At 39.7% G+C, this 18,224-nt stretch overlaps 2 protein-coding genes across 3 annotated transcripts in view; one reads left to right on the top strand and one right to left on the bottom strand.

Moving 5' to 3' along the window:
* Positions 1-1,926: 1,926 nt before the first annotated feature.
* Positions 1,927-9,771, top strand: LOC118336220 (neuronal acetylcholine receptor subunit alpha-7-like). The gene is made up of 10 exons (XM_035672822.1): positions 1,927-1,978; positions 3,245-3,384; positions 4,135-4,179; positions 4,751-4,860; positions 4,947-5,026; positions 5,293-5,460; positions 5,848-6,042; positions 6,551-6,637; positions 6,745-6,854; positions 8,884-9,771. Exons 1-10 carry the CDS (start codon positions 1,927-1,929, stop codon positions 9,769-9,771), a joined length of 1,875 nt encoding a protein of 624 aa, XP_035528715.1.
* Positions 9,772-13,576: 3,805 nt separating this feature from the next.
* Positions 13,577-18,224, bottom strand: part of snx27b (sorting nexin 27b) — an 11,885-nt gene continuing 7,237 nt past the window's right edge. Inside the window, exons 8-13 of one of the 2 annotated variants that reach the window (XM_035672039.1) lie at positions 18,081-18,170; positions 17,421-17,570; positions 17,194-17,322; positions 16,506-16,565; positions 16,351-16,413; positions 13,577-16,235 (exon numbers count right to left, since the gene is read on the bottom strand). In XM_035672039.1, the coding sequence (XP_035527932.1) occupies positions 16,191-16,235; positions 16,351-16,413; positions 16,506-16,565; positions 17,194-17,322; positions 17,421-17,570; positions 18,081-18,170 (537 nt within the window). In that variant the 3' untranslated portion in view covers positions 13,577-16,190. The remainder of the gene's footprint in view (positions 16,236-16,350; positions 16,414-16,505; positions 16,566-17,193; positions 17,323-17,420; positions 17,571-18,080; positions 18,171-18,224) is intronic. The other variant, XM_035672038.1, reaches the window with a different exon arrangement.

Here is an 18,224-nt window from a genome sequence, read left to right as displayed (position 1 = left end):
TTTTTTTTTTGGGGGGGGGGTTGGATTTCTGCACTGCAAATACATTTTGCTTCATCGGCTCGTTCATAGTTGTTAAATGTATTTCATTTATACATTTAATTTATTTATATAGCACATTTAAAACAATCAGAGTTGACCAAAGTGCTGAACAAATTGAATTGCACGGCTTTAAAAAATAAGATAAGCACATAACGCCAATAAAAGACAATACACAAAAAAAGAAAAAAGAAAAACAAATATGTAAGACAATAACAAATATGTGCACAGATGTAAAAAAAAAAGAGACGGAACAAGACTTGTAAGAACAAAGTAAAATAAAAGATTTAAAAGAAAAACTAAATCTAAGAACAATCAAAAGCCATAGAAAACTTGAGTTTTGTCTTGTCTTTGTCAGTGGTGGGGAGGCGTTTTAATGGAAGCAGAAGGCTGTTCCAAAGCTTTTAAAGACTCCAAAATAGTCTTTAAACGAAATTAAAAAATAAGAGCTTGCAAAATCTCTGCCCCTTTTTGAACTGAGTTTTTTGTCTGAGGATTGTGGATTGTGAGGATTGTCTGTGTCAACCTGTCTCAGTGGCCAGTTTGTGGTCAGTCAGCCTGTATTTAGTCAATTTCTTGCTCAGTTTTTATCATTTAGTCATAGTTTGTCACCCTCATATATGGACGTAAGTGGTAGAAACTTGTATAAATCTTTAGAATATACTGCTGTTATTTCTAAACTGAAGTAACTTGTCATAGCAGATAGAACTTTATTCATCATATCTTATATCGTATTTCAATATTCTATATTATTTTCAACAGTATTAACTTTAAAACAGAATTACAGCAAAACGTTGTTGATCATTTGAAAATGAAACGACAAATTATTAGATAATAAGATAAATCCATAAACCTTTTCTGTATGTTTATATGTTATTTTTGAACAAGTTATATTTTAAAAGTCATTAAAATCAGACTGCTCTGACACAATGTCTGTCTTTAGTTTTGTGGGGATCACACATTTATTACAGGAGAATAAATGAGAGAGATGTGCTCACGGTAAATGCTATCAACTCATAATAAAATAGAGAAACAAGATCTATTCAGTTGAATCCTGACCATGTGGTAAAGCTGCCTTCATTTAGTTAAAAATTAAAAAAAATTGAAGAATATATCTGGTGATAGTTTTGCACTTCACTAACATATCCAGTGGGTGTCAGCATTACTCTGTGAATGTACCGATGTGAGATTTGACTAGTTAAAAAGCAGTACAGCTTTCAGATGATGCTGGTTGGTGTAAACTAGAAAGTGACAGACAGTACTAACTTAACATTTTTCCATATGTTTATTATTTAAAAATGGTAGATGTTTCCTTGCAGGTCACTTGTGTGTTTACACAGAGCAAATGTTGTTTTCAAATGTTGTTTTTCTCTATTCCCTTCCCAAACTCTCAGCTAAAGACACCTGGACTACTGCTACCATATAATCCTTTAAGAATGATTTGATTTTCACAAAGTCCCTCTTGAGATCCAGATTGAAAACCTGAGGAAAAAACAACGAGTACAGTACATATCAGAAAGTCTGCAGGAGGTGATGAGCAGAGAAGCATGAAGCACCCTTCAGTCTGAGCTGTAGGTCACAGTATGCCCATACAGCTCAGTATGCCCATACAGCTCTGTGACTCCAACACACCGCAAATCTCTCTTCAGGGGAGTATTCGTTTCACTGCATTTCTCACCCACTCTGTCTCTCCTGCTCTCTCTCCCTTTCTCCTCCTTTCCCTTCTGTGGCACTGTCAGTAGCGCACTCTCTCCACTTGTTTTTTTACAACCTTTCTCCCTCTCCAGTCCCTGATCTCTATCTCATTCTCCTTTTTCCATCCTCACACTCATCTTCTCTCCTTATTTCTCCCTCTTCCACTCTTTCTCTGTTGACACAAAGGAATGCAGTATGTGGCAAGCTATGGCTCTTTGGCTGTTGATACTCGTGACTCTGTTCCGGGGTAAGTGACTTTCATTTGTGTCATGAGTGAGACTGTGCTCGCACAAGTGTGTGTCTTCTGCATGTGCTGTATATACTGTGCTGTGCTTTTGCTTGTCTGTGCCACAGAGTGCTCTGTTCCTAATAACTGTGCACACAGCATCTCACTTAGTCACCAGGAGAGTCTGTTGGTGTGCAGGCAGGCAGAAAAAAATTGATTTATTTTCAAAATGAGCAAGCAACACTATAAAATGCAATCATTTTTACTGCAGATTGCATTTTTTTTGTTATAGATAAGAATATAGATAGATAGATAGATTGATGGAAAAGAGTTATTATGAGGCTGCTAGTGGTTAATTTACTATGACTGGACATTATGGACACCAGGGACTATTATTCTGAATTATGGGCATACCATCAGTGGAGTCATTAGTTAAGGTCTAGTTAGTGAATATAGATTTGACTGAATGCATCTTAGACCATTTAGTGCTTTGTTGTATATACACTATTGTGTGTAGTTTATAAAGTTGTATGAACAGGCAATGTGCATTGTGCTATTTAAAGTGCATAATACTTTTTAAACTCATTCGGCGTGCCTCTTATATCCACCAATGATAGCTCCCTCCACATCAAAGTGATTGCCTTGTGGAGAATGAATCAAGAGTGAATCAAGAGTGAATCGAAGCCCATGGTGGAGTTATAGGGCGAAGAGAGACAGTTCCCCACTCTCATCGTCGTGAGTGCTGTGTGTGTCTGTCTGTCTGGGGTGTTTCAGTGTTTAATGGCCTCACTATTTCCTGCACGGAATGAAACTGACAAATTTTACGGCCGTGGAAAGATTCTGACTGTCTTCTGGTGATCAATCAGAGACGTAATTGATTAGAAGGAACAGGATTTTTTTCTTCCTGCCCCCTTTCCTCTCGTTCTCGCACACATTCTTCTCTTGTCCTGTGTCATCCCCAATAGATCTCTGTTCTCTCATCAAGATGAGCAACTCCATTTTTAAAACATCACCCTTTCTACCCTAAAAGCCCATCCTCTGTTTTACCTCCACTGGAGCATGTCGACTCCCACTGTGTGTGTTTCTCCTTCTCTTTTATTGACCTGGCCTACAATTTCTACACCACCATTTTCTCAGCTTTCATTGTAATAACACTGTTTTTCTGCTAGCTTTCTTCTTCTTTTCTCTGTCACAGTGTTTTCTTTGTAAATGTCACTTTTTCTCTTGCTTTCTCTTTTGTGATTCCTCTCCCCTACATTAAACTCCCTCTCCCGCTCCCCTATTTAGTGTCAGTGCAGGGTCCTCACCAGCGGTTTCTACTCAGGGAGCTGCTGAGGGACTACAACCCAATGGAGAGACCGGTGGCCAACGACTCCCAGGCTCTCACCGTTCAGTTCTCCTTTACTCTAATGCAGGTCATGGATGTGGTATGCATGGCAGAAATGCATCATAAACACAATTATACACCCATACAATACTGACATGCCTGTGTACATGTAAAGAGTTATTAGACCCAGTAATTGTTCTTTCTTTACATAAGAAAAGATCCCCTCCAAAAAAAGTTCAGATAAACCTAATACAAGGCTTTATAAATCTGAATTAGCCAAATTAAATAGGTATCTCCCATACTTTTTAACACGTGTTTCAGTGGTTGGCGTTTCCTTGTTGAGCAGCAGCAGATAATTATGACACAAAGAGGGAGTTTCGTACTAAAAAGACTGTAACTATTGAAAATATCCACTTTAGCTGAACTTTGGAATGCATTTTTACACAGAATGAGGACTGTACATTTAGTCCCCCATCACATCATCAAGTTATGTCTTTATTGATCCCCAGAGTGAGAATTCAGTTGTTGGAGCAGCACAAGGACAGAAGTACAGATAAAAAGAGACAGTATATAATAAGAGGTATAAAACTAAAATAAGAATATATTAAAAATAGAAACCAATCAAGAGCAATAAGATAATCACAAGATAATACACTTGAAACAGAACAATCCACGTATACACAATATGCATATTCACATCTCTTTAAAGCCACTGCAGAGAGTATAGGACAATTACACTGACCAGTAACTCTGTTCATGTGAATATTGTTTTAGGCAGACATAAAAATGTATGAACCTACCCTTTAAATCATTCAATCATCTATTCTCTTATATGATTGTTTTATGGAAGGATGAAAAGAACCAGATCATCACCACAAATGCCTGGCTGCAGATGGTGAGTATAGTAAATAACAGTTCAAAATGTGATATTGATCTGTGTAGTGAAAATCTTTTTGTAAACCCCCCATCCCGTGCAGGATCAGCTACACAGTACGCACCCAGATGCTGGTTGGGTTTCAGTATGCAGTGTCATGATAATGGACATTAGAGCAGATATTTATGCTTGGGTGCAGATTCCTTATCTTTATTATGAATATCATGAGATTTGAAAAAGCTATTTATCTGTCAAGTTAACAAATTCACAGACACAATTTTGCCTCAAAGGGATTTACAATCTATATAGCATACGGAGGAATCCCTCTTTTAGGATGGACAGACATGCAAATTATTCCTTGTATATATAAATCTGAAGAGATCCTTTGCAAAACAGATAGAAGACTTTCTTTAAATAAATAAACCAGCAGCAGTCTGATTGATATTTCCTTGAGTGCACAAAAAAAAAAAATCATTATTTTGGAAAATAGATAAAAACTGAGCTATCTTGTTTTGCAAATAAACCCTTCATTTGTCTATGTCTTCATGTTTTTGCTCATATGTAAAACTAGTGTTGTGCTTGTGTCTCCCAGCAGTGGTACGACCACTACCTCCAGTGGAACCAGTCAGAATATCCTGGAGTTAAGAACCTCCGTTTCACTCCTGACCAGGTCTGGACACCTGACATATTGCTTTACAACAGGTATGTGGTGCACATCATTACACACATACCCAAAGCTACTGCTGCTGAGCTCTTAACAATCTCATCACTGTGATACTGTCCTCCAGCGCTCATGATAAGTTTGATGCCACCTTTAAGACCAATGTGCTGGTTAACTCCAGTGGCTTCTGTGAGTATCTGCCTCCAGGTAAGGTTGTTATTAATCAGAATCATGTCCTCAAAACCAATATGCCTTCAGTCATTCTGCATACATACAGTATTATTCATGCTGCAGCAAATTAATTACTGCAACCAAATATTTTCTTCGTCATTTGCTTCCAGATGGCTGCACTGAACAACATTTTTAATCAAGTTTTTTTCCTTTCATTACATTTTTAGATGATTTTACTTGACTTTGAAATGTTCTTCTCTTTCATTGCAAACAATTTCCCCTGTTTTCCCCTGCTTTTCAAGGAATTTTTATAAGCACATGTAACGTGGATGTGCGATGGTTTCCATTTGACATCCAACGGTGTGAACTGAAGTTTGGTTCATGGACATTTGATGGCTGGCTGCTTGACCTCCAGATGAAGGAGGCAGATGTGTCAGGATACATGCGCAACGGAGAATGGGACCTGCTGGGTAAGACAGCTTCTCAAGGCCCTGAATGACAAACAGAGTTGCTTAGTAACAGTGCTTACATTACCGCCATGCAATGCTATACTTGACCTGTGAAGATATAGATGTATAATAAGCTTTAAGTAGGAGAAGTAGTTGGAGTATGCCTTATGTGTGTATTTAATTGTCCCTGCTTCAGCTGCAACATCTTTGATGATGCTGGTCCTGTGTCAACACTATACATCCGATTTACTTCTCACCCAGTCAAAAATATTCATTGGTTGAAACACTTAATTATTTATAATGTGTTTCTGAGATTTTTTGTGTTTTGTTTCTTACTCATCCCTCACCCCTGTGTTCTGCATAATGATATTGTTTTTGCTGAATCAGTGTCTTTCTCTGCCCCCTCAGAGGTCCCTGGAGGTCGTCATGAAATTTTCTATGACTGTTGTGCAGAGCCCTACCCAGATGTTACCTTTGTGGTGACTTTACGAAGGAGGACTTTGTTTTACGCTCTCAACCTCCTCCTCCCCTGTGTGCTCCTTTCCTCCATGACCCTACTGGTCTTCCTGCTTCCCGCCAACTCAGGGGAGAAAATCAGCCTGGGTGAGGAATCATAAGAGGAGGGTGGAGAAGAAATAGGGGTGATGGATGGTGTTATAATAAGAGGGGTTGAATATGAGAAAATGGGAAACAGGAGGTGCACCTACTGTAAGATGAAATATATTTCTTGCTGCATATTCTTTACTCTTTCCCTGTGAAAGCATGGGCTTATTTCACTCTTCTAGTGTTTCTCTTACAATTTTTCTCTGTCAACATTACTGGAAAACTTTCATTCGGTTATGCAGAGCTTTGTATGGTGTCAGGAGGGCTGGGGGCTGAGGGGGGAGACAGAGAAAAGACAAAGACAGAATAGGCAGGAGGGAAGATGAATCTAAAAGACTAAAAGCGAATGAGTTTTCCTAGGAGTGTCAGAAAGACAGATGATTGTGGCGAGAAGTCAAGTGAAACATACCAAATATACTGTTCCACTGAGTGTATTCATGTACTTTCTTCTTCCCTACTTTTTTTCCTTGCAACCTACTACTCCCTGGTGTCTTGTGTCTGCCCACAGGCATCACGGTTCTGCTTTCTCTGACTGTCTTCATGTTGATGGTTGCAGAGATTATGCCTGCCACTTCAGATTCTGTACCCCTGATAGGTCAGTTTCTTTCTGTTAGTGGGTTTTGGGGGAACTGACATTGTTCATAGCATACGAATTGTCATCACCTTTATGAGTGTAATGTGTTCCCATCCTGTCTGTCTCAGGTCAGTATTTTGCCAGCACCATGGTGATTGTTGGGATGTCAGTTGTAGCCACAGTCATCGTCCTTCAGTTCCATCACCACAGCCCTAACAGTGGACACATGCCACATTGGGTGAGTTTTAATAATCAAGTTACAAGGTTAATTTATTATTCATTTTCGAAAATGCAAGATATAGTCCTTTTATGCCACAAACAAAACAAAACAATACAGCCTGAGAAAAGAAGCTGCTCTGTAGTCCAGTGGTACGAGCAGCGGATACAATGCAATTTTAATCGCCCACTGCAGGGTCCCTTCTGTCCTGGGCCGTGTTCATCCCACACTACCTTCTGTCCTGGGCCGTGTTCATCCAACGCTAATTAGTAATCCGTTTAGGATGGTTTCTATTGCTCCACTGAAAAAGTTACAAAAACCTGGAAGTTGTTTCTGAGCTTTCTTAACCAGGATGGAGACGTGTTATGTCCATGACAGGTTCGCTGTTATGCTGATTCCCAGGAATCTAAAATTGTTCACCTGCTCCACCTCAGCTCCACTGATGTAGACAGGGGTGTGTGTCTTTTCTAAAATTGGCGCCTTGGTTTTGTTGACGTTGAGCAGTAGCTTGTTTTCTGTGCTCTACTCTGCAAGATTGTTGATTTCCTCCTGATATAAAGTCTTGTTGTTTAAAATCTGGCCAATGATGTTTATGTCGTCCAAAAACTTCACAACTGTCTACATGTTGGGGGACACAGTCATGGGTGCACAGCGTGAACAGGAGGGGGCTGAGCACACAGCCCTGGGGGGCTCCGGTATTTTGCACTATGTGGAGATAGTGATTCTGAATTGTCTGGGTTTTGTCTGTCCAATATTCAGTTGCAGAGTGTGGTACTCATGCCCCGAAAGTTTCACTGATCAGTTTCAGTGGGATGATTGTGTTGAATGCTGAGCTGAAATTAAACAGCATTGTGATGTAGGTGTTGTTATTGTAACTCGGGGGTTCCATGTGTGGTGGTTGGATCACTCTTTAAGAAACAGCAAGATGGAGATGGATAACTTTCTCAAGCAGCACTTTACTGTTCTCCACACTTCATCAGCTTCACAACAACAACAACACTTCCTTGTTCTGACCCTCATTTGACCTAACTAACCAATCAGAAGCTAGTAGGACTTACACTAAGGTAAATGTGAGGAAACCACAGAGGTAGCAGCATAATATTGTAGCTTTAGATGTATATGTAAAGATTTATACATTGGAATATGTAAACAATAACTGTATAGACATTGTTAATATATTTTTAGTAAATTACCTCAAATATATAAATTAACTTAACTCCTAAACCTTAAATTATTTTCAAGGTATGTGAAGACTTTAATTATAATAATAGATTAAAATATAATAAAAAACCTTATTTATGGAAATAAAACAGTTCATAACAAACCCCCAAAAACACATAGTACAGTTAAACACACAATAACACAAGGAAGTACAGATTTAAAACACACTGATTAAAAATGACTGGATAAAATAATTAAAATCAGTGTAAACTATATGAAAAAATATGTGATTTGAGAAGCCTTTAAAAGAGGGCCCACATTTAGTTAAGCTGATATTCTTAGGAAGATCATTCAAAGCTTTGTCTTAATCTTTGATTCTGGGATGGCCAAGATGTAACTGATTGAGGATGTCAGATTATATGAAGGTTCGTAAGGATTTAACAGATTAGGTGCCGGGTCCTGCAGTTTTTGAAACGTTAACAGAAAATTTTAATCAATACTAAAATGAACAGCTGGACAGTGGGAATCTAAAAGCCTTTTTGTAAGTTTTGTAATGCTGGTCTAGAGATTTTTCATTAAGGCAGGGGAATGCATTGCATTAAGGTGAAGATGTGATGAAATGAAGGCTTTTATGAGAATTTCAGTGTCTTTAAAACCAAGTATATATTATAATATAAGTATATAATATCAAGAATAATATTACATTCACATTCAAAAAGACTGAATAAGCTTAGTAACATGGTGATGATAATGTAAGATGGGATAAACTGTTATATAAGATGGAGGTTTAATGTTGCATGTTAAGAATACTAGATGTGTTTCTACCTGATCAGCAATATGTTGAAGGCCAGTAAAGACCATACATAAATCTTGTGTCCTTGTGTGTCAGGTGCACTTGGTTCTGCTGCAGTGGGTTCCTTGGTTCCTGCGGATGAAGCGTCCAGGAGAGGGAGCGGAGCCGACTCTTTCGAACAGCCAGGCAGATTCTCAGAGCAAGACCCTGTCCTCTCCTACCACCACCACTACCACCACCACCATCCCCACGCCAGTGCCCCCCATCCTCCCACAGAGTCTCAATTCCCTGCAGGCCAGCCTGGCTCAGCTCAATCACCCTTTGTCACACTCCCACCGGCCTAACCCTCAGGCTGTTATCCTCCCTAATCCCAACCACAGAGATCCCGGCCTCAATCCACACCCACAGCCCAATGGTCATCTTCTTTACATGGGCTTCCAGACCTTCCAGACCACTGCAGAGCTGGACCCAGTTCAGAGGAGCAGAACCACAAGTTATGGGAGGGTTAACACTGGACTAGGTGGAGGAGAAGGAGAGGGAGCAGCAGCAGCAGGAGCAGGAGGAGGACCAACGGGAGATACACCTATCCATCACCACCACCCATCTTCCAAGTTTGGGACCCCCCCACAGGAAACTCCAGTGTCCCAAGACCCTGACCCATCAATCACATCCTCTGGACCCTGTGGCCTAGAGGCTGCAGCTGGAGCGGTTAGATCAGCTGCCATACATACCCACAGCGGTGTGATTCGATCTGTGGCAGCAGACAGCCAGTTGCAGGCTCTTCTGGTGGAGGTGCAGTTTTTAGTTGAGCGCGTTAGGGAGCAAGACAGGCAGCTGAGTTTGGCGGAGCAGTGGCAGTTTGCTGCAGCTGTCATCGACCGCCTGTTCCTGGTGGGATTCAGTGTTTTTAACATCATCTGTACCATCGCTATTCTCATGGCTGCTCCCAACTTTGGAGAAGCACTGTCAAAAGACTTCCTCTGACAGACCAAAAATGAAAGATTTGAGAAAGCGAGTGAGAGATGTTGAAGGATAATACAGATATGGATTTGTTGGAAGCACAATTGCTGTTAATGACACTGAGACATACAACAGCAAATCTTTACTTTGCTGGAGTGGCAAATGTGACTTGACTTGAGAAGTCGGCCATTTTTCATGACAGAATATATCTGACCATGCTCACATTTATTCTTGTTGCAGTGGTTTCTATAGAAGTTTGATTGATGTGCTTGTTTTCCCCAAAAGACGGCTCTCCATCAATCATCTAATGGTTTGGTGAATTGTATTTTCAGCTAATGGCCTCCAAACTAAAACCTTCATCAGAACATCAAATGTCTCATTGGAAGATGGATGATAGTTTGTGGACTAATCAACAAAATCATCAATAATTTTATGAGAAAATTATTATTATTATTATTATTATTATTTACTATTATTATTAATAGTTTTGTGAATGAGGAATCTCAAAGAAAATCATCCCAGAATTTATGTGAAAAACGCATGACTTTATTACATTTGTTATAAAGTATTTGTACTGCCATCCTGGGATGCTACATGAAGATACTCAGTAGAAAAACTGGACACTGATGTGCAGCATGTAAAATTAGCTTTTACACTCATGCAGGATTCATTTCGTTTACTTTCAGAATTACAATTAAAACTGATTATGTTCACTTGACATTGATTATCAGTGGGAACAATACATACCTCCATGTGCTCTTTTTTGTTACACACTTCCCCAAATATAATGAATAATCTGGTATACACATATTGTTTCACCATTGAAAGGTTTGCTGCAGGATTTTATTTTGATTTATTTTTTCATCTTTTTAATTTAATTTTCAATTTAAAGATTTTAAGTTATTTTTTCATCTAAAAGGCTGTCCAAAGTCAATGAGTTTTCCACATGAATACTCAGTTCATGAGATCAATAACATAAAAAGAAAAATCTTCATCACAGTAATACAGCCTGAACATTGCCCATATAATGGGATGATGACATTTGATCAATTTCTGCAGCACCTGTATCAATCACGCTAACTTGATATTATACTGTAATGTTTACAATGAAGCAGAAAATGTACTTATATCCCTAGAAAAACATGCAGCATACAGCTATAGGGAGTAATTTTTTTTACCTTTGTCATTCACTTTATATAAAGCAATAACATGATATCTCATCTGAGAGGGCTGGATGAAGTACTGTATCTGTCTTCTTCTGAATATGGGATACAGTTCCACAGTCACAGCTAGAACAGATATGTCAAAGCTCTGGTTATATTCGTAATGTGGAATGTTATTGTCTTTCTGTGGAGACATATTTACAGACACACATGTATGGGGTTCAGATTGCAAACTGTGGTTGAGAGAGGCTACAAATCATAGGTCACGTCAGCTTTTTACAAGACTTTTTATCCTATAAATACACATACACACACCATAGCACACCTTCACCCATCACACCTTTATGTATGCAGAAAATGCTTATCTCATCGACCCTGGTTAGGAATGTAAATCCTGCCGTACATTTCGCCGAACTGAAATGCCAATGTGACAGACCGAGCTGTAAACATTGTAAAATAAACTGTCTCATGTTTTGTACTGTCTAGACATGCATCAAATGTTCTATTCTGTGGCTCCCCTGCCCTCGATCGAAGTTTAAAAAGGATGCAGAAACAGAGGACAGGAGGAGTGAAGGAAGGGGGGGTATGAGCGGAAAAAATACCAGAGAGAGAGGAAAGGGAAGATGGAGGTAATGAAGCACGACAATAAAAAGGGCAAAAGGAAGAAAGGGACAGAAAGAGAGATGGAAGGGAGGGCTATGCAGAGGCGTAGAGATGGAGAGGATGCAGAATGAAAGCGAGCACAGAAATAAGGTGGTGGCATGGTAGAGAAACAGAAGACGGAGGAGAAAATGTGCTGAGAAAGCAAATAGGAGCCGATAAAGTTTTTAACTGATTGCTCATTAATGAGAGAGGGAGAGGAGGAGGGGGAGAAGAGGGAAGAGGAGGGGAGAGGAGAGGCGGGGAGAGGAGAGGTGGGGAGAGATGCTGCTGCTGCTAAACTGTACTTAGACCTGCGTTTAGGGGTGACTGGACATATATTCTGAATTGGCAAAGGGTGTCTTTATCAGAATTTATGTGACAGATTCTGGCAAACATTCCCATGTAAAATGATTGACTATGAAATAATGCAAACACTTTATGATGATTGAATTTGGCTAATTGGTGTCTTGGCACGGCTGTACTCAAACCTTCAGCCATAATTTGGCTTTTAACTTTTTCATTGTAAGTACTGTGTGTGCAGGCAAGGCAGTTCACTATTCACTATTGGAACATTTAAATGGCCTACTGAGCTCCTTTTGTCCGTCCAGCTACCAGGGCTGCTGCTTAACACAGCTGAGAAATGCAATACAGCACAGGTAATAAATCTAAGATACTCCCCTCCTGCGTTGACTCAGTCATCCACCTGCTCTTTGTTGACAATTCAATCAGAGCCGGTTGTTCAGAGGAGAAGAAAATCGAGTTATACAAAACAGCATTCAGCAAGCAGGAGAGTGCGATGCAGAAAGTGTGCATTTGGTATCAAGGGGCCACTGCAATGTGTGGCTGCAGTTGTCCCACAAATTTGCACCCACATTCACAGACACATGAAGTGGTGAAGTAAGGACCTTGCGGCAGACCTAATGCAGTAACCACACATACCCCTAAAGCTCTCTGTCTCTTTATGTCTTTCCAGCTCTCACACACACCCTCACTCACTTACACTGCTGCTTGTGCAGTCAGTGCTGTTAGTTCTTTATTGAGTTTGCTCATGTGGGAAAAATAAGAAAGGCAGAGGATAAAAGAAGGGAGTAATAGTTGAAAAATGTGTTTTATTATAAGTTAATTGATTAAAAAATGTCAAAGAACTACTGAAATCGGAAAGAAAGCTATGACTACACAGTATTTAGTTACTTTATGGGCCTATTTCTATTCAGTCAGGTTTTTCCACTTTAAAAGCGAAGAGGAGGACATCACAGACAGGTTGCCAGATTTTCCACAAATCCTCTTGATTTGACATGTCTTTGCAAAGTAGGAGGGAACTGAAGAAAGCCCGCCAGCACAGGGATAACATGCAAATACCATACATACATAGAGGCTGAACCAATGTAATGCGGCTGAATATTTCAGATTGCTAATGTTACATTTTAAAATATATAAACATCAGCTGTACCTACAATTCAGCAACAAAATCTACTCGTTTTGTTTTAGGGATGTTGTTCTTTTATTAAATTATCCTTTAAGTTACACTTCAGCTTCTTCCCTCCCTTCAGGGCACCAATGATCAAGGTATGAAACTGATCAACACTGATGTCTGACAATGTGCAAGACATCTCTCAGGACAGATCTCTGGTCCAGAAATGTTAGCTTTTCAAAATTCAGATGTTCCAAGAGAATATCCCTCACCACTAACAGTCAATAGCTATTAATTACTGGGTGCAGGCACTCGATGCAGGTCGATATGGAACGGCTGTTTCACTGCCTGTTGGGTAATTGTCTCCCAGATCTCATTAAAAGACGCTGGAGATGGGAATAGAAGAGGAGGGCAATGCAGAGAGAGAGAGGAAGAAAGAAAACAGATGTGGGTACACTAAGGGAGAGTGGGAGAATGAGCGTAAAATCATCTTTATTTTAGAACAATCTCTTCTTACTAAGAGGTTTGTGTGTGACTTCATGATTTTAGCAGTCCTTGACTCTCAATTCCCACCTGCTGGTGTTATCTAAGGTTCCAACACACACAGACACACAAAACAAACACCTAACTTTGCATCAATAAATTGTTTTATTTAAAAGAATATGTTACAATTTATTACAGTAAGCGACGTAACCAAACACTTTGTCTTAAATTTTACATTTCAACATGTCAAAGAATCTGCAGGTTGTCAATCCTCATCCTTGTCTTAGCGTGGCTCTCTTAAAGCCAAACCGTATCAGGTGAAAAACTTAACAACAGAGACGCTGAATTTAACATTGTATCTTACTGAAATAAATAATGTTAGTGACACTTAACTTTAGTCAGAATGAGAGAGAGAAAGAGAGAGAGGGGGGTGCGCACACTTGGGGCACATCACGCAATGTCAGACAATCAAACATGTCAGGCACGGTCCAGTAAACAGACAAGAATCCTGGGAAATGCGTTTGGACTTTAGGAATGCACATTCAATCTCTCAATTCAAGGCTCAACACATTCAATTAAACCTCTTTTACACACCCACCAAGGTCTACTGAAGCTCATTTATCACCCAAAATGGCTTTTGTGAACAGCACCATTGCTATAACAAGCACCCTTTAGAAAGGGCCATTGATGTCAATCTATGACTCTTTACTTGCTTGTAGATAACAAAAAATACTATTGATATTCTCATTACGAGCTAGGGGTTAGGGCTGGGAGATAATTGAATATTATTGGCGTCATATTGTGATCACATGACCTGATCATCTTTGCTTCGAGGATCAGTTTGATTATCTTACATGTGATTTTGCATAAATGGCAGGGCTCATCTTGTAAAAATCTAGTAGCAACTGAACATGTAATATCTTTCAGATTAAATAAGAATCTTCAAAATGTCCTTCTAAATGAGTTGATAATACGATAAAGCTATTTAGATTTGGTGAATAAGGTAGTAACATCACAAAATTTCACTAAGCGATGAATATTTAATGTGTTAAGCTTTAATGAGGCAATAACCTGTAAATTACATCATATTATATCTTATTTATTCGTCAGTCTGAAGTAACTAGTGCATCATCGGATAATTATGTTATTACATTATTATTACATTCTAGGAATGAGAACATTAACCGGGCTCATTTAGAGGGACATTAAATTACGCTGTTTATTATTACATTACACTGCAGTCATGTGATCAGTTACTACAAAGCCTTTAGTGAATGTGCAGTTATCTTCATATCTATCATGTTGATGAAGGGTGCAAGCTGCCCTTTTCGCTAAGAAATCCTCTTCCCACTTAACCTGAATCTGGAGTGCACAAGTGGTTTAACAGTAAAAGGACCACAGAGATAAATAGTGCTGCCATCTGAATAACAGGCCTATTATAAATCCTGTGGGAGTTCTCAGAAGCAAAGTAATCACTGCCTGCAAGAGAGCAGACAGGAAGAGAAGGACCCCTGCTGTCTATTATGGGTAATACACACTAAACATACTGTACTACAGATCAGTGCTCCACATCACTGCTGCTCTACAATGGCATCAAAATATTAGCATGGAGTGTTCACATAATACTATAAATACAGAAAAATGTAATGCATGGCTCTGCACGCTACACATACCATTTGATAATACAGTACATAATCATACTGTAGTCAGTCAGTCAAGAATGAATGTAAACTAAGTGCAGGCTAGTTCCAGTATTATGCCCACTATCTGCTTCTTAGGTCACATTTTCCACATTTGAAAGTTAATAACACTGTTGGATAAAGTGCAACATTAGTCTAAAGTTTAATGTGTTCCTGCTCGTGTGTCAATTCCTCGCAGCTGTGTGCATCGTGCAGCTAAATCTCTGGATGAAAAATGTCTCTAACAATCCTACAAAATATCTGCTTTCTCTCTCCCTTCTCTCATTTGCCACATTACAATGTTAATATTTTTCTTTGATAAATGCAAATTTAGTGGTAAACAGATGAAAATGCATGTCTATGACATAATTAAGCTGTGACCTACATTCTGAGGGGCCTTGCCTCTGGTTGGCCCCTTGCCTTTTAGGGCCCCCTTACACGCATCGTTAACATGCACAAACACATTGGCACGCTAACAACTGGCAAAAAAAGACAAAGAAGACACTGCTGCTCTGATCCATAAATTGAGAAGCTAAGTGTCTTCCTGTTGTCAACCCTCAATAACGCTGATCATGTGTAATCTGTTCCCCTTTGCAAGCACGGACGGCTTTAACTTTCCCTTATTAGTCCGATATTTCCTTATTTACTTCTGCATTCTGTTCCCGATGGGACTACTTTAGAAGAGGCTCAAAACCCTTCTCATGTGTACAAGTCACATTCCACTTCAAGTCCCTGCCAATAAGAAGAAGGCTTGCATGAATCCATGAGTTTAAGTCTATAGAGGCCTCATTTCTTTTTGACAGAGCTCTGCTTAATGCATGGTTATGATGTGCTGGATTCAAAAGTTCTGGTTCATGTGTCTGTAGCTTTTTATGCTTATTCGATTTGTTCCTTTGCAGATGCTTCTGGTTTGCATGTATCAGGGGTAGCTTCTCAGGTTGTAGCTGATGGAGTGTAAATGGGGGACCATGTAGTTAATAGCTGAGTGTTGCTGGGTCTGATGAGGGCCGAACTGAGCAGAGTCGGTGACGGCGGTGTCTAGTTAAGAGGTAACAATCTCCCTTCCTAGGTGCCTCCATCCCTTCTGTGCCTCAGCAGCTGGAAAATATTCTGCAACAGAGACAGCAATCAAGACGAAGACACACAAACTCAGAGACAGAAGACAGAGAAAGTCACCCAGGTTATTACTGAATCATACACTGGACAGAGGCAGGCAAAGCCTTACCTTGCCACACATACCATCTTTACTGCAGTTCTTATTGTCCTTGTCTGTAGCCTCCTCTTCCACCTGTAGAAAAACACACATTGCTAGTATGAGTAAAGGACACAAATACATGGCTTGTAATAGAGTAGGTCAGTCTGTTAGTAGATGGTCTTTACCTCTTTCCTCCACTTCAGCTCACAAAAGACTCTCTCGAAGCACTCATGCATGTAGTTGAACTGAACATCACCCATGAGCAGCAAAGACAGAAAAGACAAAACCCGATTAGATTAGATAAAAAGAGTAATGTTTATAAAGTTTACTTTTTCCTTGATTGCAATAATTTAAAATTTTAGGAAATGCACTAATTTGCTTTCTTGCAAAGAGTTAAACAACGAGGGCAATAGCACTCTCATGTCTGTACTGTAAATATAAGGCTACAGCCAGAAGCTGGTTAGCTTAGCTTAGCACAGAAACAGGAAAAAGAAGGAAACAGCTAGCTAAATGGTAACAAAATAAACCTACCTGCACAATTGTGTAATTGAAGTGTGTGTGTGAATTGCTTTTTTGCTTTTTAAATTAAGCTAAGCTAAGCTAGTCGACTGCTCGTAGTAGTATCATATTTATTGTACAGAAATAACAGTGGTATTGATCTTTTTTAGTCTCTGCAGAAAGAAAATAAGCATATTTCCAAAATGTCAAACTATTTCTTTAAATTATAGCAGTAATTTTTATTTAACTTAGGCAGTTAAAAAGAAAAGGTGGTTTTGAAGGGATGCCGAAGGAATTCAAATAGGCAGGAGCTGTATTTTCACTAGAATACTTAATGTAGTATATCACGTGTAATAATGTGCGTGTGATACTCACATAGGGTGTGAATATCTTGACCCAGCGTGGTTTCTTCTCCCCTCGCGCATATTCAAAACAGAAGGCCATGCCCTCCTCATCTGTGTCCCACCTCTGCATCTCCCCCCAGTCAAACGCAATCACCTGGTTCTGGAATAACATCGAGGCTTTAGTACACACACTCACTCACTCCACTATACATACAACAATATGTTTGTACAAAGGGACAGGCTAGCAGATTCCCTTGCCTCCAGTGTCCCTTCCTCAGTGCAGGCGTGCAGCTTGAAGTGGTGAATGCTGATGGCTGTGATGACGTGGCCTTTACGTCGGGAGTCGCAGGAACAGTGGGGGAATATGATCTCATTGTAGCCCTCGCAACCTCTCAATAGGCTCAGATACTGAGAGAAAGTGGTAGAGGAGACATGATATTTGGGTTTTTCTTATATATTACATTATGTAGTTCTGCAACTGATTTAGGTTTAGATGCAGGGTGCACCTTCTGATGTTTAACTGTATCTAAGTTTTATAGTCATAAAGCTGTGTACAGTCAGACACTAGAGTTATCCCCTGCAGCCCAGCTGATCTTAAAATGAGATGTGAGTATTATCTGCTGGGGCATGGTTTGTTTTCAGACAAAAGTGAACACTATCTCGGTGCACTTTTCCCTGCATATGTGTCTCTGACATTCCAGTCAAACCTACATTCTCGCTGTTAGACAGCCTCCAACCCCAGAAATACCTTTTCCACTTTGTTATATCACACATAGTGAAGGCAGACTGAACAGGTAGGAGATAGGGGGAAACATAAGACACACAAACTCCAATCAGCAACTCCCTCTGTCTGTGTACATTACTCAGAAACAGTAGTAGAGTAGCTGTGTGGTGTCTGTCTATATGAGAGGGACTGACCATGGACATCTTCTTTTGCTCCGCCAGCTTCTGCAGCTGGTAGGACTTCTGCTCTGCTTTGATGAAGGTTTTCTTCACATCATCCATGGCCTGCAAAGATAGAGCCAAATAGGGTACACTGTTAAAAACACACACACACACACA

Source organism: Morone saxatilis, unplaced genomic scaffold, assembly GCF_004916995.1.
Source record: "Morone saxatilis isolate NCDOM2014 unplaced genomic scaffold, NCSU_SB_2.0 Contig24, whole genome shotgun sequence".
NCBI lineage: Eukaryota > Metazoa > Chordata > Actinopteri > Moronidae > Morone > Morone saxatilis.
The sequence above is the reverse complement of the archived record's forward strand: the minus strand, read 5'-3'. Positions and strand labels throughout refer to the sequence as shown.

Bases quoted from the DNA above. Each gene is read 5' to 3' on its own strand.
- LOC118336220 (XM_035672822.1), top strand. From the start codon at position 1,927: ATGTGGCAAGCTATGGCTCTTTGGCTGTTGATACTCGTGACTCTGTTC. The intron at 4,861-4,946 runs GTATGTGGTGCA...ACTGTCCTCCAG, and splicing joins GACATATTGCTTTACAACAG to CGCTCATGATAAGTTTGATG. The intron at 6,043-6,550 runs GTGAGGAATCAT...GTCTGCCCACAG, and splicing joins AGGGGAGAAAATCAGCCTGG to GCATCACGGTTCTGCTTTCT.